The sequence below is a fragment of the Sprattus sprattus genome (assembly GCF_963457725.1).
Source record: "Sprattus sprattus genome assembly, chromosome: 2".
Lineage (NCBI taxonomy): Eukaryota > Metazoa > Chordata > Actinopteri > Clupeiformes > Clupeidae > Sprattus > Sprattus sprattus.
In genome coordinates this window covers 16,349,693-16,371,863 of record NC_137921.1, presented here as the reverse complement: position 1 = coordinate 16,371,863, position 22,171 = coordinate 16,349,693, and the positions used below count along the sequence as shown (strand labels likewise).

The 22,171-nt window shown below is 44.7% G+C and overlaps 1 protein-coding gene across 4 annotated transcripts; it reads left to right on the top strand.

The window, feature by feature from the left end:
- Positions 1 to 218: 218 nt before the first annotated feature.
- On the top strand, positions 219 to 21,870 carry hmbox1b (homeobox containing 1 b). Of its 4 annotated transcripts, none has more exons than XM_080833348.1 (10): positions 219 to 396; positions 6,545 to 7,120; positions 8,785 to 8,870; positions 10,247 to 10,357; positions 14,204 to 14,357; positions 14,708 to 14,790; positions 15,084 to 15,179; positions 16,321 to 16,412; positions 16,706 to 16,801; positions 18,155 to 21,870. In XM_080833348.1, the coding sequence occupies exons 2-10, from the start codon at positions 6,546 to 6,548 to the stop codon at positions 18,302 to 18,304; spliced, it is 1,443 nt and encodes a 480-aa protein (XP_080689474.1). In that variant the 5' UTR covers positions 219 to 396; position 6,545; the 3' UTR covers positions 18,305 to 21,870. The 4 variants fall into 4 exon arrangements, with proteins under 4 accessions (XP_080689474.1, XP_080689475.1, XP_080689473.1 ...); XM_080833349.1 differs by having other exon boundaries at positions 16,318 to 16,412; positions 16,718 to 16,801; XM_080833347.1 differs by having other exon boundaries at positions 16,318 to 16,412.
- The last annotated feature ends 301 nt before the right edge of the window (positions 21,871 to 22,171 follow it).

The window sequence follows — 22,171 nt, the reverse complement described above, 5'->3', positions numbered from 1 at the left end:
GCACATGTTATTTACATTTAATGCACGATACCTGCCAAAATAAATATTGTGAATGTGTTCCTGAGGAACAGATGTTTTTACTCGATGGTACTTGTAGTTCAGTGCATGTCCAAAGCCATCTAATGACGTGATAAACTCATAGAGCAAACTACAACTCCCATGTTGCAATCATACAATTTCCAGGTGTTGATGTCAAAATGGCTGTTGTCAGTCAGACAAAGGCAAGTCAGTTCGTTTCTGATTGAAAATTGAAATCAGTCAAAAGGGCCGGGCAAAACTGTAAAATTGATGGTGGTCGTACGGTTCAGTAGAAAAGGATTCGTCCGACTTCGTTGTCTGAGTGCAGCTGTTATATGATCTGATGCACTGAGGCCGTGACAAGATTCGAGAAAAAAGGTAAGATTGCATTATTGTTGAATTAACATTAGCAAGCTATCTAGCATACATTACTACAACAAGCTGCTGCTCATTTAGCTAGCTAGCTGATATTACTGTAGCTGTCTATTTAGCCAGCTAGGTACCCTATCCATCGAATGCACAAACGACAACTTTAAGTGTCAGCTAATAAAACCATATGGCACGTATGCTAATGACAACAGACATCTGTCGCCTCTTACATTTAAGTTTCAGAATAGCATTGAAGTCAACTGATGTTTTGATTATGCGGTGTGCTATTCACGTTATACCCGTTTTTGCAAGCTAACTAGCTATCTACTTATGGTGGCTAGATACAGTCACTTTCTGCAGACTGATGTATAAATGCGTTGCATGTGCATGATTAAATATGGCTTCTTTGATATCATTTACATGAAACTAAAAGGATGGAGTAAGTCAAATACCAGAAACTCATACACAGAGAAATTAGCAGTCAGAATTGTACGGGAACCTGGCTTCACCAAGACATGTTTTTGAGAAACACATTGTTTTCCAAACTTTAGCCATGAGCAACTGAGAGTTTCTTGTGTGCAGTGTGTGCAGCCTTACTTCCAAGTGAAGGTTATGGAAGACCAATTGGTGCCCTACTTATGCCATTTGCGTATCTTTCCCTTATTATTCGCAGTGCATTCTGGTCGTGTGTCCTGAAGATAATTTGATTCTGGTGTGCAGTTATTTTTGGACAGAATATGGGCGTTGCGCCACTCTGTAGCGTGCAAGCAGAGACAACCAGATGGTTAGATTATGCAGTTGTGTTGCCATCATATGACTTCAATGTGTTTTTCCCCGAAGGGATTTTTGTATTGAATATAATGTGCTCCTCTGTTATAGCCTGGTGTATGCCTAGCATTGAAAGATGATGATGGCAGCTTGCTCATCCTTGTCTAGATGCGCACGTATCCACACCCACCACCTATTACTCATTATAACTGTAGCGACATGCCTGCACTACACAATCTACAGTGGCTGCCAGCGATAAACGGTAGAGCCAGAGGTTCGTAACGTCAAATTTTCCAATGTTATCATATTTTTTTAGAGGTGCATCTAATGGAAATTACTTGTCACATGAATTCTTTAGCGACTGTCACAACGCTCAGTTTGCCACCGGGTGCTTGGGGTCGCACACATTTTTCTCCCATCTCTCATTTGCCCTCTTACGACAGAAAATACGGCCATTTCGTCTGTGACTGTGTTCACTTCCCTCTGTGGCTCCGGTGCAGATTATATTTAGAGGAAAAATGTTCCTAATAATGTGTGTCTCTCTGTGTGTGTTTTGTAGATTTCAGGCATTTACTATGATAAACCTATGCTAGTGTCATTGTATTTCCATGTGTTATGCCCAGTACTTTTCCCTGTTTTAAGGGCAGATATATCCCAACCTAACAATAGCTGTTTTATTTTTGTCATGCTCATAGAAAGCCCTGTTTCTTAAGAACCTTTACCATTTCCGAGGAATGCCTTTTACCTTTTCACCCCTACAGGACTTTTTCACCAGAAACACTAGATTCACACTTGCATCACAAGATTCCTGGACAGTTTTTGCCATCCAGTGCTGTGTGTGTTTGGAGGGTTGAGGGGGCTTCAGGGCTCGATAATGAAAGCTTTTGCAACTTAAAATAGATGTGTGCGAACTGTAAAATGTATTTAGGTGATGTGTGCGACTAAGTATTACGAACTTCAGCCCAACTAAAAGCTGCTGGACCAGTCACCATTTGTGTATAAATGGACAAAGCAGACTTTTTTTTTTTTTTTTTTAATATGGATTGGCCCATTGTCACCGATACCCGATCTAGAAATTCCTTCAATATCGGTACCGATACAAATATCGGATCGGTGCATCCCTACTAAGAAGAGCAACTCTATTACCTCAGGCGCTAGGGAACTGTACTGGTTGACTGGTGGCTTCCTTGTCCTTCTTTTTCGCTCTCCTTCAGGTCATCCTAGTGGACTCTATGCTTTATGCCAGGGACCGGAGGACATGCTCTGTTCAATCCCCTTTGGCCAGGGCTGCCACCAGAGGCCCGGGTGCACTTAGGCGACGTGTGCTCCGGGAGTCGTTCTGACTGCAAGCCTTAGAAGCTTGGAGAGCGAGCTCTTGTTGCTTTCTGTCGTCGAAGATAGGGTAGCCACGCCAGGCATGCTAGTGTAGGTCTGTTGCATAGGCGCCCTTGCTCACTTTCTCACTTTGGTGGCTGTAATGGCCCTTCAGGGTCAGGCTAGCTGGCCTACTCTACCTGTAAGGACTTGTAGCGCCTTGCCCTCCAGGGTGAGAGCGACCTGGACACTGTCTCCTTCGCCGACCAGGTGTTGAACCTGGCTGCTAGGAGGACTTGGATGTGGTAAATCATCCCTCACCGCGTGACTTCAGTTCTCGCATTGGTGGTCTTCGGCTGCGGCTGTGGTGGCGTTGGGCTCCCAGCAAGACTTAGGCCATTCCCCCTCCCGCTGCAGCTGCTCGATAAAGTCTCTGATCTCTTCCAGTGTGTTCATCCTCCAATCCCGCTTCGGACACCAGTGTCAAACAGGACCTTTATTAAGCAGCACGCAGAAGCTTTCGCTACCCTTGTATACCATGTACTTTTTTTACAATTGTTTAATGCAAGTAACACAGCATTCTGGTAGCAGAAAAATAATGGCTGTTTGAGGTGGTAATGGGGCCACGAAGGCAAAGCGGAGCTGTGAAGTTCATTATCCTGCTTATACCATAGTTGCCACCCTTGTGTTAAGTTCATTTGCAGATACAATTTCCTTAAGTGCCTCTTTCTCACACACACACACACTTGTGTCAACCCATGTGGAGTTACGGATCTCTCCCCATTCATTTAAATAGCTGCCTGGGGGCGTTACCAAGATGGCGGATGAGTGGTGAGACTTGGGGCTTTGGTTTCATACATTTCGTTGCCAAGCTAGCATAACTCAGCATTCTGTTGAGCATTAGCTTAAGACCCATTCGACTGCATCTCCGTAGTGCTGCACCTTTAGGCCGCGCCTGCCCGCATAGTGAACCAAGAATGCTCCACTGAACCCAACCAGTCAAATGATCATTGTTGTGACCATAGATCTCCTCACACGTGGCATTGACAGCAGGGGGGGAGTGATTATGTGACCATAGTGCACTTATCTGCACACTTGTTTTCCTATGTGCAGAAAGTGCTTTACCAGGTTTGTATGGAAAGCTGTGTAGCTCCAGTCGAATAAATATTGTGAGGCGCTTTTTGCGACCAGTCAGATATGGGATTTGTAAAATCACTGTGGTCCTGACCTTTGCCCAAATGTAGTGGAATGGTACTAAAATCTATTTTAGACATATATTACATGTTGCTACTCTCTACATCCGTGGGCACACTAATCTGCTACGCCGTAATTTACAGACTAATGAAAGTGCATCCCTATTTGTGAACATCCCTGCGTCCCTGCATTAAGGATTTTTGAGACTTTTCCTGACACTGTTTGATTCATAAATGCATTTGCAAATGCAGGACATTTTCTGCAACCTATCAGATGTCTATTACAATTTTAGCCAATCATGAACGTAACTTCAAGGGTATGTTTGAATGTGACCACACTGCTTTACCTGCAATTGTAAGAGACACCTGATGGGCCACGAATAAATGCAGACATGGTAAGTGTTTTTTAAACGCACATTTGTTAGTCTGTAAATATATGTAACAGTGTTTAAATTTGTGAATCGCGCAACCTTTTAATATCAATAAGGAAATATATTTGAGAATTGCGTGATATGTATTTGTGAAACTATTCTAACTCCACACAAAGCTGCCTGCACTGGTGTTAAATTATTGATTTGCTTTAATGGCCCATGCCGTATTGCAGACTGAACCAGGGCATGTGATTGTTTCAGCTCCTTTCGTTGTTCTTCCCGCTGTTTCAAGCCGCTGAAGAAAATGTCATTCCTTTGTTTGGGTACCATACACTAAGGGTTTTGTGTTAATGGGACAGGTTAACGGTTAACTAGTACAAACAGAGCAGCCAGGGAGAACGGGAGATCATAGTGTGGGTGTGTGTGTGTGTGTGTGTGTGTGTGTGTGTGTGTGTGTGTGTGTGTGTGTGTGTGTGTGTGTGTGTGTGTGTGTGTGTGTGTGTGTGTGTGTGTTTAGGGATGAGAGTATAATGAGCTCTAGCCTAGTTCACATCTTACTCAACACCTCATGTAACAGTGAACCCTCTCCTACTGTTCCTCTTGTTGAAGTGGTGATCTGTACATTGAAGGCTGTGTAAGAGCTATACTTCCAAATGGGTCGACTCGACTTTTAAAAGGTTAGGCCTACTAGATGAGAGAAAATGTTTACCAGGTTTGTCATCTAAAGGTTACTCGACTAAGTTAAACTAGTTATCCATTATCAGTGAAAGCTTTAAGTCAGTAGAAAGTTCACTCATCTGTGTAGCCTGTTCCACACTGATGGCTGGCTTTCTCTTTATAATACTCCTAATACTAAAACTCCCTGAAGTCGACTAGTTCTCCCTTCACTCTAAGCAAACAACCGATGGATCGTCAATCTATTTAAGGTACCAGCTGTATTATTATCTATGACATCACTAACCTGCAGTTATAACCTATAGCTCACATGTATTTGCAACTAAGGGCTGGTACTTGGTTAGTTTGACAAAGAAGGTTTTGTCCATATACAGGTCAAAGACACAACCTCACACACACACACAGTGTGACTAGACTGAATATTTTGACTGCAATTGTCTTACATTGAGACAGTAGGAGAAAGGCTGTGTGGTTTAGCAGGTCATTTTTGCTATAACTTCAAGCGTCCTAGCCATGCAATGCTATGTCTGGCTTTAGTGTTCATAACATAACGTATTTAAAAAAATATATATACATTTACAACAGTGCGGAAAAAACGTCCCTGATTTCAACCATTAGGCAGCTTTAGAAAAGTAGCCTATGTTTCTGCTGTAGAAGCAGGAGTGATCCCAGAGAATCTTTCCCAGGTTAAGGGCTCAGGTTGACCGGTGGGGGAAGGTGGACAGGGTCAGCCCTCACTTTGAAGTGCAACTTCTCCCCCACGTCTGAGCCTAATACACTGAATCATTTTGAAATATGCTAAAAAAAAAAGTGGGCAAAGTGGCTGAGTAGGAAAATGATCAGTCTTAATCAACAAATGAAAGTGATCAGAGGGCATTAACATATAAATTACATGATGTAGATGTACCAACCGGCCTGCTCTTCGTCAGGATTGGCCTTGCCAGTTTTAGGGTCCGATTGGGTTTTTATCACATTGCAGTCATGTTATTTAGTTTACAGCGTGCAGTACCTCCTAAAAGCATTTTCAAATCTCGTGAATGGCTAACACAGTTCATCAGAGAGGTATGTGCAGTGCTGGTGTAGTTGGGATCTATGTAGTGTCTGTCAGAGAGACCCTCCTCATCATGTATGATCTAATCAATGCTTACAATTGCTGTTTGGTTTTGTGGCTGGTTGCCACAGTGACAGCAAGACGTGATTGTTCTGGTTTTGATCTTAGCAAGGCTCCAGAGAAGAGAACAAGGGTGGAGACCCCAACAGATGGAATCTTGTTTCCATTAATGTTTCAGTGTTGTGTAGGGTTGTGTAGACTGTATGGAAATTTGGAGTGAATTGGGTTTTTCATTCGTTTCTTTTTTTTTTAAGTCATCCCTCACAGTTAAGACCCACTTGAGCTGGATCTCAGAAAGTCTGTCTGCCTGTATGTTCGTGTGTATTTACGTATCATACATGCATGTGTGTGAATATGTGCATGCATGAGCTTATGTGTGTGTTGTATGTCTGTTCATGTCTGTGAGTGTGTGTGTGTGTGTGTGTGTGTGTGTGTGTGTGTGTGTGTGTGTGTGTGTGTGTGTGTGTGTGTGTGTGTGTGTGTGTGTGTGTGTGTGTGTGTGTGTGTGTGTGTGTGTGTGTGTGTGTGTGTGCGCGTGTGTGTGACGGCCCTCTGGGAGTGTTTCTGTGGCCTGCTGAGGAGCTACGTGCTCTGGGTAGGAGATCCATCAGGAGTGTCTGATCAGGGGGACACCGTGCAGTGCTCTCTACTGTGTGGGCGGACCTGAAATATCCCCCATATTTACATCTAACAGTTCCTCCTCCCTCTCTCGCTCTCTCTTGCAGGATGTCTCACTACACGGATGAGCCTCGCTTCACCATCGAGCAGATCGACCTGCTCCAGCGGCTGCGGCGCACGGGCATGACGCGCGCCGAGATCCTACACGCGCTCGACACGCTGGAGCGGCTGGACCGTGAGCATAGCGACAAGTTCGGCCGACGCCCCCCCTTACCGCCCCAGGCCATGGCACCCCCGGCCTCGGCCATCGGCACCAACAACGCCACATCCACGACGGCCAACAGCAGCGCCAACAGCAACGACATCATGGCCGCTCCGGCAGCCCTTCCCTCCACCACCTCCATCGCCACGCAGACACAGTACCACACCGCCCTCTCCCCATCACCAAGCAACAGCTACGTCCCATCCCCGCCCCCTGCCCCAGGCCCACCCCCGTCAGCCGCACTCCTGCCCTCCCCTGTCTCGCTGGTCGCCATGGCGCAGAACGGGCGTGACAACCTGGCGGCCACGCCAAACGGCAAGCTCTCACCACCACGGTACCCTGTAAACAGCGCCCGCGCGTTTCCCTTCGAGGGAGGAGAGGAGGACATGGACGTAGACGACAAGGTGGAGGAGCTAATGAGGTGGGTATGGCGGCCATCTATTAATGTCTCCAAAGCAGCTAGGTCTGCAACTGGGTTTGGCCCCGGTCCGCCTGTACCCAAGCCACCCATCTCTGTCTAAAATGAGTTGACCTCCATCTTGGATGGCATTTCTCTTTCAGTATTGAAGCAGGCACACAGTTAAGACATTGCTAAGACAACTGGGGTGGTGTCTTATCCTGATCTTGCCCAACTGTCATTTAGCACAGCTGGGTCAACCAACCTATGGATGATTTAACCGCTGTGGTTTTCTTGCTTTATGATTGTACTGGATGGTGCTCTGGAGACTTGGCTATAGACTGATCTTCATGCATGGTGTGATTAGGTGTGCAAGAGGGAATGCAGAGTATTTGGAATACCAAGGTCCAGGGAACTTAGTCCGGACAAAATGTAGAAAAATAAAGTTTTGCATACTCATTTTTAGTTAAATGTCTGTCTAAATGAAGAAAGAACGCTTTCGGGCTGCAATTATGAGCGTCAGTCCTCCATCACATAAAAGGGCAACAAGACGAGATCAAAACGGAGTCCCAAAGGAGTGACCTCAGAATAGAGTTTCAGTTAGGCTAGTTGGACGTTTTTACATAAAGTAGAATTTTAGCATTTCTATTGTAATAAACCCAAAGAGTCTTCAACCCAAATGCTTTTGTGAGTAAATGCTGTGTATGGAGGTGTTGTATCAAAACAGTCAAATGGTACGTCATGAGAATTAGATAAACCAAGTAACTGAGCAAAATGAGTATTCTACCACTAACATAAACATAATACTGAGTCAGAACGGAAATAACCCAGACTGATGTGTGTGGTCTCACTGGTCCTAATATAGCATGGGTCAAATCCAGAGGATGGGTCAAGTGTGTGTGTGTGTGTGTGTGTGTGTGTGTGCGTGTGCGTGTGTGTGTGTGTGTACTAGGTCATCTGATTGTCCAGACTTAGGGCAGACTGAGCATCCTCAGCATCTAATAACACTTAACAGAGGGGTATTGATTCAGCTGTGCAGTCATGTTAGCCTGTTGGCTAATTGTAATGGCGTGAAATTGCCTAGCTCTCCTTAACTGACCTTCTCCTTCCTGCAATCTCTCTCTGTCTTTCTCTCTCTTTTTATCTCCTTCCTTCCATCTTTCTTCCTTCCTTCTCTTACTATTGTGAAGAGCAAATGTAGTTTAATTGAACTGAAGGCAGTGGCTGTGAAGCTTTACATTGCTTTCCATCTTGCCTATTCAGTCCTTCATCTTATTGTCACTGCGCCTCTGGCAACCTTTAGTTTCCTCGGTTCAAGGAGAAGTGGAGAATGGTCTACACAGAATATTGATTCTCTGTTGCTTTTAGTCCAGTAGATTTGTCCGTCTCACTCGTGAGACCGCGTGCTTGTCCCTTTGGTGGAGCTCTGGGGTTGAAATGCTGTTTTTATGTTCATGGTTCTTTGAGAAGACGCTGGCAGCAATGGGACCACCCCTAAGCTGTCTGTTGCACACGCGTTTGACAGTGTAGTGCTTGGGGTAATGCACGTGCTCTGGCACTCAGTGGGTATTCAAAGACGGCTTAACAATGACTCAACAGTATCCTTGCAGCTTTGGTGCATTGCTACAGTTATGTGCTGTAATTGGCTTGCTCTTACCCCTCTGTGCCTCTCTCTGATTGGTCTGCAGGCGTGACAGCAGCATGGTGAAGGAGGAGATCAAGGCCTTCCTCGCCAACCGCCGCATCTCTCAGGCCGTGGTGGCTCAGGTCACAGGTCAGCACTCACCAACACACACACATCTGCTTCTGCCTGTCTCACTCTCACACACTCACACACTCACCAACACACACACACATCTGCATCTGCATGTCTCACTCACACACTCACACACTCACCAACACACACACACATCTGCATCTGTCTGTCTCTCACACACTCACACACTCACCAACACAACACATCTGCATCTGTTTGTCTCTCACACACTCTCACACTCACCAACACCCACACATCTGCATCTGTCTGTCTCTCACACACTCACACACTCACCAACACACACACACACATCTGCATCTGCCTGTCTCTCACACACTCACACACTCACCAACACACACACACATCTGCATCTGCCTGTCTCTCACACTCACACACTCACCAACACAACACATCTGCATCTGTTTGTCTCTCACACACTCACACACTCACCAACACACTCACACATCTGCATCTGCCTGTCTCTCACACTCACACACTCACCAACACACACACATCTGCTCTGTCTCTCACACACTCTCACACTCACCAACACGCACACATCTGCATCTGCCTGTCTCTCACACTCACACACTCACCAACACAACACATCTGCATCTGTTTGTCTCTCACACACTCTCACACTCACCAACACCCACACACATCTGCATCTGCCTGTCTCTCACACACTCACACACTCACCAACACACACACACATCTGCATCTGCCTGTCTCTCACACTCACCAACACACACACACATCTGCATCTGCCTGTCTCTCACACTCACACACTCACCAACACACACACACATCTGCATCTGTCTGTCTCACACACTCACCAACACACACATCTGCATCTGTTTGTCTCTCACACACTCACACACTCACCAACACGCACACATCTGCGTCTGTCTGTCTCTCACACACTCACCAACACACACACATCTGCATCTGTCTCTCACACTCTCACACACTCACCAACACACACACATCTGCATCTGTCTGTCTCACACACTCACACACTCACCAACACACACACACATCTGCATCTGCATGTCTCTCACACACTCACACACTCACCAACACGCACACATCTGCATCTGTCTGTCTCACACACTCTCACACAAACTCTCACACACTCACCAACACACACACATCTGTCTGTCTCTCATTGTATATTGCTATATGTTGTCGTTTGTCTAAACTGTTATCTGTACCTCTGTCACAGTCCTTTGATCTCTCCATCTCTGTGTCCAACTGACTCTCTTCAGACATTTGCTTAGCTACTTTTTAAAATGTTGTGCCATATCCTGTCGTGTTTATGTCTGCTGATTTGTTTGTTTGTTTGTTTGTTTGTTTGTTTGTGTGTGTTGTTGGGTTGGACCGGGTGTGGATAGGCATCAGTCAGAGCCGTATCTCCCATTGGCTGCTGCAGCAGGGCTCAGACCTGAGTGAGCAGAAGAAGAGGGCCTTCTACCGCTGGTACCAGCTAGAGAAGACCACCCCAGGTACACACACAAACACACACACACACACACACACACACGCACACACAGAGTAACTCTCCCCTGCTCTCACCTCTGTCTGTCTCTCATTCTCCATAGATTTCTCCTTTAACTTGCTGCTGTTTCCACTGTTCTCTTTCATCCCTCTCTTCTCCCCTCTGCGCTCTTCTCTCCCACTCTGTCTTTGCCCCGTCCTATTTATTCCTTCCTCGTTGCTAATCACCTCATTTATCTCCCTTCTCTCTCTTTCTCTGTCAACCTTTTCCCTTCTCCTCTCTGCCTTCCCTCTCCTTCACACAAACAGCCCCAGGCTTTGTCTATCCAGACCGCCGTAGAACACTCTATCCTTCACTCTCAGACTTTCACACACAAGCATCAACCATCTGAGAAGTGTCCTCAACTAGATGAGGCCTCAGTTTGCTGCCACCGGTACCAGAGAGTGGCATCTGTGCGCCTCTTATGATTTCCACTTTACTGGCAGATGTCATAAGCTGTAATAAATAGTAATTACAATCAGTGTTCAAGGATGTAACAGTGTATGACATCTGACATGTTTATGAGATGGTTATGCCAGTCTTATGAAGCCGAATTCAAGTAAAGTATTAGATTTTCCACGGTTGGGGGCGTAGCGTTTTAGTGTACTTGTGATGGGCTCTCACGCAGCCCGGCCTCCTCCTAATTGTAGGGTTTGGGCCAGTAAAACAGCTTCCCAGGCCTGCTTGCACTTGGTTCACCAGACCTCAAAGGAAATGGGTTAAAAAAAAAATGACATTAATGTTTTTTTCATGGAAATGTTTAATACGAGGAACTCAAAACAAGGACTTCAAAGACAAATGTGTTGGCCACCGTTGTCTTTTCTTGGCTCATACTGATGTGCTCAGGAGACCTGGAGTGTTCCAAATGGGGCCACAGAACATATGAAGACATGATGCCTAAGACTGATAGGGACCTTGGTATGAAGTTCAGAGTTGACCTGGGCAGAGGCGTGCATTCAAGGCACATGCATTCAGCAGCAGAGGTTCAATTTGGCATCATTTTGTTGTAGCTCAGTTTAAGAGGCAGGGTTTTTCCTGCATAGAGAAAATGTGGGCGCGCGCCGAAGCCGTTTTGCCTAGCGCCTATGAAAAATCCCGACCGCCTAAAGGTAAAAAAAGTGCGCGATGGAAAAAAAATCTATGCGTCACGCATGCAATGCCTGTCAGGGAATAAGTTCTCAATATTATATTTCAAGAGTCCTACAGCCGAATTATCGTTCTGCTTTGATCAGTAAACGAGTTGATAAGTGTGTCTTTTTCTTGGCTGATCAACACGCAACTGTGAGTTGCGCGAATGGACAGAGCGGCCAGCTGCCAATCACTCAATCTGCGTATGCATCCTGACTGTCGGTCGGCGGTGATTTTGAGCATAACATTCCATTTTCGGTATTCATGGCTTTAAATTTAATAAAATATCTGTTATGTTGAGGACCTAATGGATTTGTCTATCCGTTTGAACGAGTAACAGTAGACTCCGGGACCTCGGGAGAGGCAGACAACCGCATTTGTTTATCAATGAAAGCTCAGCTCGTTCTGAGGAGATTTGTGTTGCATCTCGAATATAATTCAGGGCTCTCAAGTGTCAAGCATTGAGCGTGACAGTCACTAATTTTGGTCTTTAATAACGCACTCCCGCCACACATCGTATTTCTCACGCTGAAAAAAACCTCTAAGCTATTTAATGTGCCGCAGCGCGCAAACATGACCTGGCCACGCTGCCCTCACCATGGAGGAATCAAGCACGTCTCCCCGACTCCACTGTAGGACTGCCGTGAGGTGCCACTTATCAGCCTATCAAAAAAAAAGAAATGGGCTTCACAATAGCCAATCAGAAAAACCGTATCTTTTTATCTGTTGTATCTGGGTAAGATTTAATCCAGCAACCAATGAAAATAAAGCATCCTGGAATTGCGCGCAATTGATCTTCTAAAAGCTTCGTTCACCTGAGGAAACCACTAGAGCTCCGAGCATCAGTCTTCTACAAGGAGTAAGTCGTGTCCTGTTTTAATGTGACGACAAATTCACAATGGTTTGACACAAGCAATGACAACTTGACTGCAGTTAGAGACTATTTCCCAGATAATTACCATCGGTTTTTAATGAGTGTTTGTAGCCAACACACTTTTAGGCTACATCCTGCCTTTTCACTATAGCTTTGACTCTGAACTTCGTTAATAAATAAAATTCGAGTAGGCCTATTAAAGATATATGTAGGCTAAAATTACCATGAACTTGTTAAATCATTTTACCAGGGCACCAAAAGGCGGAGGGTGGAATGTTCACAGGCTGGTTGTGACCTCTGTACCTGACTTTAAAATAAAATAAATAATATTTTCCCGCAATTGAGTCCTCCTTGGTTTACACACATCAGCACTTTACCATAGCCTCAATTATTTCTGAAATGGTGAAAAAAAGTACATAAATATCTACTAATAAAGTACTAATACTAATAAAGCTGTGACGGTTAACACAGTCTGTGCGCGCGCAGCGCGCAAATTTTTTTGGGGGGGAGCACCGAAGACCCATTTCGACCCAGGAAAAACCCTGAGAGGTGATTGGTTTCTTGTCCGGGAGCCTGCTGACAATAACAGCCTACTCCAACAACTATGAGGAAATGCGAACATGTTTGGTCATCCTGTAAGACTTGAAGGGAGAAGGACCGCTGCGGAGTGCGGCTGCCATATTAAACAGCAAACGGCCATGGGTGTGTACTGCAGTTCTGTCCAACACCTAACATACAGAGAGATTTTTGTGCGATTATCTAAGTAAGGGCAGTGACTGGGAATCTCAAGGAATGTTTTTTACGTTGCAGTTTGGTTTGTTACACAACGATAGATACTCTGCTTGGTGCCGGCCAGCCAGTGATAAGACAGCGTTGGGAAGGGAGAATGTTGAAACAATTGTGCTCAAAGCAAATTAAAGTGCTTGACATGTTTCACTTTTTCAGATAATTTTCGCAAAATGTAGTGAGTTGTTTTTTAAGTTTTATTTTGGAGTGATCCATGTGCATTATCACTAGGAGTATGTGGGAATTCCTGTTGAAAAAAAATCCCATTGCATTTTTGTAAGATTTTTGTGCTGACATTAGCAGTGTATTTGAAAGATCTTGTGTGAGTGCGATGGTGGGACAGAGTGAGTGCTGTGTGTGTGTGTGTGTGTGTGTGTGTGTGTGTGTGTGTGTGTGTGTGTGTGTGTGTGTGTGTGTGTGTGTGTGTGTGTGTGTGTAAGATATAGAGTTGTACACGCAGGGACAGGGGCTTTAAAGGATCTCTCCATTGCTGTCCTCTTGTCTGTCGCGTTTTCTTTTTTTCCTTTCCCTGCGGCACGTCCTTCAGGGAGAGCTGCGGAATTCTGCTAGTAGCAGCTCCAACAGAAGCTCTGACTGTTATTTATAGAAGACTGCAGCCACTCAGCTCTTCAAGAGCACGTTGGCTGCAGACCGTTAACTAGCCTACTGCTTCCACCTGCTGATGTGGAGGAGTAATGCAACGGTGTCCTCCCAATGCAGAGAGCAAAAAAAATATTCTCATTACATCCATCCAAATGTATCTTTAAACGAACGAAATGTATCTTTTGAACGAACATCCACAGTGAGTTTCAGTATTTGTACTGGTATTGCAGTGGGTCCTGAACCTGTTTCTTGATGGTGCTAGTCTTCTCGGATAAATGGAATGGAAGGAAGGAATGGAACTTCAATGGCACAAATGGAGAAGTGTCCTCGCATGTGACTGTGTTTTTTTTTTTTTGTAAGGAATAGTATGTAAAAGTGGATGGATGGATGGCTTGCTTGATTAACTGAGTGATTGATTGGCAGGTGCCACTCTGAACATGCGGCCCGCCCCCATGTCCCTGGATGAGATAGAGTGGCGGCAGACCCCGCCCCCCCTGAGCACAGCGGTGGGGAGCTTCCGTCTGCGCAGAGGCAGCCGCTTCACGTGGAGGAAGGAGTGCCTCGCCGTCATGGAGAGGTGAGAACGGAAAGAGGGAGCGGGAGAGGGAGCGCGAGAGGTAGTGGGACCAATGGGAGAGGGACCAATGGGAGAGAAGAGAATGGGGTGGGCCATAGTATTTCTGCTGAAGGGAGAAGTGTGTCGTTGTGACTGACCAATAAAAACACAGCGGAAGAAATGTGTAAGAGAGGTTGGGGTGGGGGGGTTTGAGAGGGATCCATGTATACAGCCCCATTGGACAAGGACGGCAGTGTAGCTGTGATGAGCAGGTGTGTGTGTGTGTGTGTGTGTGTGTGTGTGTGTGTGTGTGTGTGTGTGTGTGTGAGAGTTACATGTTGCTGTGAATTCCTTTCTTTCTTCTCTTCCAGTTACTTCAATGATAACCAGTACCCAGATGAAGCCAAAAGAGAGGAGATTGCAAACGCCTGCAACGCCGTCATCCAGAAGCCTGGTGGGTCCTGCCGTTAACCCGCTTACTGGGGGCAGACCCCAACCGTGACACTAGCCCATCAGACCTAACACTCACACATGTGATGGAGCTTTCAGACCCCAATCAGATTTCCTATTTCCAATACAATTTGACTTTTTACAATTTGAGACACAATATCTGATCTTTGATTGCAGCCTCATCCTCTTTATTCATTTACTAGGGAATGTGTGTGTGTTTGTATTCATGTGTTGTGTTAAAAATGCTACTTCCACTCACCTATGTGCTTTGTCTCTTCTACACACCCACCAAAGCAGGAAAGAAGTTGTCTGACCTGGAAAGAGTCACCTCCCTTAAAGTCTACAACTGGTTCGCCAACCGCCGCAAGGAGATCAAGCGGCGTGCCAACATTGGTAATGTGCCCGTGGTCTTGCCCCCATTTTCCACCAAGAGCGTCAGTATCACATTCCGGCTGTGACGCCGTCTTTGGTCAAGGCTTGTGTCAATTTCAACCAAATTCACCGCAGCACGTTTCAGAAGTGGCTCAACAATCTACTCCGCTAAACATTTGCAGCCAGAATGTGACCCAACTGTTCCTGGTTGATATTATGGGTTCAAGCCATGTTGAGAGAGGGGTGGGGGTGAATGTGTGCGGGGGGTATAGCTGGGTTTCGATTCAAATTTCAAGAATCGATTCCGATTTTTAAGTTTCAGAATCGATTTTTTTCCGATTTTCTCAGATTCCATCTGATTCGATCCGATTTCTATCTGATTTCCGATTCGATCCGATTTCTATCTGATTTTCGATCCGATTTCTATTCGATCCGGGGGTTAATGTTATTAAAAATGAAAAATTAATTTGAACCGTTTCCTTCACTTCATGACTGTGTAGAGAAGCAACATATTAAAACTAGTACTATATCAATATTAAACAGCAAATCTTACAAGTATTGGTAGTTACTGATGGCTGGAAGACTGATGAAAAGGTTAAGGGTCAATCTACCTTCAAGAAAGATAATTCAGGACAATAAATGGAGGACATCATTGAGGTGACTATATCTGCAACAGTGGATTCCTACTGGGACACTAACCAGTGCATTATTATTATGCTTGAAAAAAAAAAAAAAAAAAAAAAACATCTTTGGACGTACGAATCGATAATCGGTCATTAATCGGAAAATCGATTTGTTTGCCAAGGACAGGGTTTGTGTGTGTGTTTGTGTGTGTGTTTGTGTGTGTGTGTGCGTGTGTGTGTGTGTGTGTGTGTGTGTGTTTTGTTTGTGAGTGATTGTATATTCTGTCTGTCTGTGTTAGTCCAGAGACTTTCTGAGTGTGTAACTCAAGTTCAAGGATGAGAGATGTTTCCCAGATGATGTGTTCGGCTAGTCTGCCAAGGTTTGGCAGTTAACAGGGTGTGGATGTGAATGAGCAGTTATATATTCTGTTTATATGTCTAAGTCCAAAGATTACTGCATGTGTGAGTCGTGTGTGTATATGAGTCATGAGTGTGTGTTCAAGCTGAGAAATAACAGTCTGTGTGTTTTTACTAAGAAGCCACAATCCTGGAGAGCCATGGCATCGACGTCCAGAGTCCTGGTGGCCACTCCAACAGTGACGACATAGACGGCAACGATTACGCTGAGCAGGTAGCCATACTAGTGCTTTCTCTCTTGCGTCCTCTCTCTTTCTCTCAGTGTCGCTCTCATTTCTTTTTCCTCCGATTGATTTAAGTTCTTTAGATTGGTGTGTGCGTGTGCGTGTGCGTGTGTGTGTGCGTGTGTGTGTGTGTGTGTGTGTGTGTGTGTGTGTGTGTGTGTGTGTGTGTGTGTGTGTGTGTGTGTGTGTGTGTGTGTGTGTGTGTGTGTGTGTGTGTGTGTGTGTGTGTTTCTTATGAATCATTATGATCTGTGCAGGACTCTTCCCACATGTTCAGTTAAAGTTGTCGTTGCAGGGCTGTGACGTTCCCTACTTTGAGAAGAGGACCATGACGCGGCCGTTCGGCTTCTACAGGCTGGAGCCCACCTCTCCCACACAGGTGAACCACGTCGCCCCAGCTTCCACATCACCTTACCACTACCCGCCCTGGCTCACCATGCGGCAAGAGCCAAGACCCTGACAAGACCCTGGCGTCGGCATCTGAAGGAATGAGAGCCCCAGTTTTCAACATGATTGCATAACATCTATGTTATTACATAGTACTAACAACTCTACCCTTACAACCAAAGTGTGGCGATATCTTGGGTTTGACCCCTATTTACCCTTGGAGCGATAGCTACTATCACCAATGTACCGACGGCGACTGATTGGCCTGCAGCGGTTAGTCAGGTCTGGGCTGCCATGTTAACAGTGGTATTCATCCAAACCCCCTTGAACATAGGGAACTGCTAGGAGGAGGCAGAGACACAGGGCTAAAGGCGACGCATCCACCCTCTGTCAGTGGTGCACCCTGGGAGTTTAAGAAGGATGAGAAGCAGTCGAGCAGAGAAGAAAAGCTTATTGCGTTTTAGAGCAGTTTAACTTCTCATCCCAAAGGGAAGTTCTCTTTCAGCCTTCACATTGAATACAAGTCGAATACCCAGTGGCGGCCTTTCCTACAGGCGGGTTAGGCGGCCGCCTAGAGCGCCATCTAGAGAGGGAGCGCCACAAAGGGAAGTTCTCTTTCAGCCTTCACATTGAATACAAGTCGAATACCCAGTGGCGGCCTTTCCTACAGGCGGGTTAGGCGGCCGCCTAGAGCGCCATCTAGAGAGGGAGCGCCAAAAATGCGCCCGAAAAAAAAAAAAAAAAAACAATTATATATTTTTTTTTTGTTCACGGACGCATAAGTTGGCGCTCCTTCTATATCTCCAACCAATATTTTGACATAAAAAAATGAATCTAACTTTAGGGTAAAATGAGCCAAACCTCGAAAACGGAGGGCTATGTTCTTCATTGGTGTTGTTAGAGCATGATAGTATAGCGAGGCATTTGGTGCGAATGTGTGTGTATCCTCTGACGAGGTTTAACCCCAACGGCGTGCATGACTAGACGGGCCGGATCACACAATTCATCGATATACCTCTTTACTGTCGTAGAGTCAGGCGAAATGAATCGCGCCATTAATGGGCGCCAGGAGTGAAGCTCGCCTAGAGCGCCAAATGTTCTAGGGCCGCCCCTGCGAATACCGGACCAACATGCAGAACATCACGTGCTGGATGTTAGCAAATGGCTTATGGAGTGCGTGTTAGATATATATTTTTTTAGTTTGAAGTAGGTTGTAAAATTGTAAAAAGGAATTTCATGTGTATAGTTTGTACTTCAGTTTATGTTCCCTAATGGATTCTTCTAACACCCCCTTTCAGCTTTTAAAGAACTCAGCCGACATTTGACCTTTGTCTCTCGTTTCTAGGACGACGCTGCAGGTCACAACGACCACCAGGACCCCATCTCGCTGGCGGTGGAGATGGCGGCTGTCAATCACACCATCCTGGCTCTGTCCCGACCCGGAACGGTTGGAGTCCCCAGTGACATCAAGACCGAGGCGCTGGAGGATGAGTGAGCTGGACGCAATATCACAGGAGAGGGGTTGATGAAAGTCTGCGTTTGAAACTGTCTGGTTGTGCGTGTGTGTGTGCGTACGTGTGCACAGATCTATGTGTGTGAGTGTGTGGTGGACACCTATTGCAATGACCAAACCAATGCTTAAATCCCACCCCCTCCCCACTTATACTCTCAAAACAGCATTATATTTCCTGGCCCCATCCAAGTTCTTATAAAGACACTTTGAGGAGTAGAGAGGATGTTCCGGAATCTTCTGCCACATTTTGCCCAGATATCTTTAGGCTTCCTTCCCCTTTTAGAACTCCACTCTCCTTCCAACTGCAGGAACCCAAACACACTCTGTACCTCTTCTCCGTCTCAGATCAGTAGAGCAGGATTCTCTCTTGTACCTCTTAAATCCTTAACCATGTGCTTCCATGGGCCTGTGTGTTCACAAGGGGGAGGAGGGGTCAGCCATGAACACAAGACTCAGAAAATTAAGATGGTTGAGGGACGGGGGGTGAAGTCATGTTGGGCCCCCTTCACCTGTCCAGCTCCTGGACTTCCTGGATACTGAGAGCCGGGAGGAATCTATTGTGGTGTGGAGATGGTATAATTGGAATATCTCAACCGTGTGGTTCAGGGTGAAAAGCCACAGAGGAAGGGGGCCCCTCTAGACCCCAGTCTCCATGGCTACCATGATGCCCAGTCTCCCCATTCTCCATGGCCACTATGATGTGCACATGATTGAGAACCTGCCATTGCTTTCCTTGCCTGGGTGGGGATTTACCTTCAGGTGCGGTCTGAACAGGCCAGACCCAATAGGGTCACACACAGGTATCATACTGAGAACACCAGACTGGCCAGATGTTTGTTCTGTTTTGAGTTTTGACGTTTTATGTTCCATAACAGTGATTATGTGGGTTTTATTTTATATATATATACATATATATAAATATATAGCCAGCTACACCCAAAGTCATCTTGGATTGGGGAAACCTTGAGCTTTATGTGTCCTTTTGAATTGAATGTTGAGTCAGGAATGGTTCATTCCTTCAATGTTTGCTTTGCAATGTGAGATTCAATTCAATCGTCTATTTCAAAACAAATGAATAGAAGTCAGGAGGACTGGCACGGCGCCTGGGCAAAGAAAACCCTCTCTCCAAAACATGTCCTGGGCTGAGTCAAATCCATTATATTTCTTTAAACCATTTTCAACTGTCTCCAGGTATACTTGCTTCTCAGAGTATCTAGTATAGTCTTTGTGTTGTCACCAAAATAAATGTCCCTTTTTTGTGTTAAGTTTTGTAAGATGACGGTCCCTTCACTCTAAGGCTTAATGCTGTAATGTTTTATGTTTTTAAAATATTATAACAATTGAAGAATTAATGATTTAAAATCATGCAGTCGGAAGCAGAAAATAATGTAGCCCTTCTTGATGAGTTGAAAAGAGCAGCAAATTGGACAGAGTTACTGCAGAACCCAAGTTCAAGTCTCTCTTTCTCTCTGATTTATACTAGCTTAAGGTATGAATGACTGATGTGTTTCATCAGGTGGAGTCGGTGTTGGAATTTCAACTTATTTTGCACACCCTTGTTCCATGACTTGAGGTTAGCGTTTCCGAGCCGGAAGGCAGCCATGTTGGTAAGGTCAACACAGATATACTAGACACATTTCAGAAGTCTTCAATTGGTTCAAAACTGTTTCCCAAGAGGGTTGCAGGGAGTAGCAGGAGTCCACTGCAGGGAGGATTGTAAGGGGATGTGAGCTGTGGTGTCACCTGATACTGTTGGGTGTCTTTTGTGGGACCAGCCCTTTTTGTGTCAGTCATGTCTTATTTTATTGTTCTTATTAAGTTTTGAATTATCCCTTGGATATAAAACAGATGTATTGGTTAAGAGCGGTCAGGCTGTTACCTCTCTCTCTCTGTCTCTCTCTCTTGTAATGACCTCTCTTTCTTTCTCTCTCTCTCTCTCTCTCTCTCTCTTGTAATGACCTCTGTCTCTTCAGAGCTCATACTCCTAAGCAATCAACTAACCTTATGCTTGGCATACTGTGCATATTTAACTAAAACAAATAGACAAAAGAGACATTCTTAAAAGAATTTGGAGTATGTATGTTTGTTCTTTTTTATTTTGTATTATTTCCGCACTGTAAACTTTTTATTTTTAGTTGAGTGATTTAATGTGTAAAAGAACCATGCTTTAATTGTTTGCATTAATCAGTGGTTGTTTGATTTTTATTTTATTCTATTTCATATACAATTCGGTTGTCTCAAGCTTTTGTTTGTTTTCTGTGTGATATGTACATGTTCTTTTTCTGATGTTGCTGTAATTGCTACAGCATATTATATTATATTATATATACCTAATATGTCAAATCACAGTTATCTGTTGTGGGAAAACAAAGCACCTCCTTTGGTTAAATAATCATCCTAAACAAACTAACTAACAAACAAACAACCAAACAAGTAAATACACATATTTACAGTTAGGGATCCCATACTGTGGTTGCTGGTCTTGACTAGCCTGAGGCAAGGGGGCCTTCAAGGCTAACATTGCTGTTATCCAACAATGCATCATAGAAAAATTATTTCTCAAATCTGTCAAAGGTCACCAGTCAATATTATGGCAGTTATGCAAAGTAAAATGTTGTATTCTTTAACCTATGGTATGAGTTTGTCAAGACCCCCCCACACACACACACACTTTCTTGTTCATCTGGCATGAATAACATTCATGTGATATGCAGCAAATCATTGTTACCTCGTTTTTATCAAGCCTTTTTTTTTTTTACATGTTCTTGTAATGCCTCAGTGTATAGTCACACGGAATTTACTTTTGGTTAAGGGTAAAACTAATCTGACGTTCTGATCCTGGTACAATATGAGAGAGCAAGCCATTCTCTCATCCAGTCCTTCACTCTAATTTCTAGCATCTGCGTGTGTGTGTGTGTGTGTGTGTGTGTGTGTGTGTGTGTGTGTGTGTGTGTGTGTGTGTGTGTGTGTGTGTGTGTGTGTGTGTGTGTGTGTGTGTGTGTGTGTGTGTGTGTGTGTGTGTGTGTGTGTGTGTGTGTGTGTGTGTGTGTGTGCACGTATGTTAGCTTTTAACTGGTGAGATGAGATTTTTTTTGTTCTTCAAGTGTATTTCCATGCTCAGTCTCTGTCCCTATTTCTCTCTCTGCTCCTTGGAGAGTGCATCATCCTCCTCCTCCTCTTCCTATATAGTTCTCACAAGGCATTGGCCCCGCAGTGACTCTGCCCTGGCACATTCTGCTGAGTCATAGAAACGGTAAAGACAGTCAGCCTGGAGCAGTCAGTTCTGGGCCAGATTGAGATGCTCTCTGGCATAGTGGTTCAGGTTGGGTCTCAGAATGGGTTCCCAGGGGGTGCATTGTGATTCTCTGCAAAGTCCATATCATGTCCTCCTTAAATATACATACAAACACTATAACCATGATAAAGAATCGATATTTAAATCTGAAGAGAGAATCGTGTCTGAATGCAAAATGTTGTATCCAATTGGAATTAGTTCAATCAATGGATCAATTTATCTCCTGTTTTAAGAATTTAGTGCCTTTTTTGGACAGTAGACTGTTCTGTAATTAAATTGTAGTATATAATATATATATATATATATATATAAATGTTTTGTACAGTTTCTTTGTTTGAACAAACTTTTTTTAAAACTTGTGTTTATTTTAGTACTGTATCTACTAGAAAAAATAAAGCTATATCAATGATGAAACACTTTGTTTGTCTGTTTTCATAACCCTGGCATTGCATGAATAAACTGCATAGTGGTTGTATGAATGCAGATTTGGGACTTGCACACCCAATCCAGTGCAGCCATGGAAAACACTTCTTTAAAATGGCCACAAGGAGACA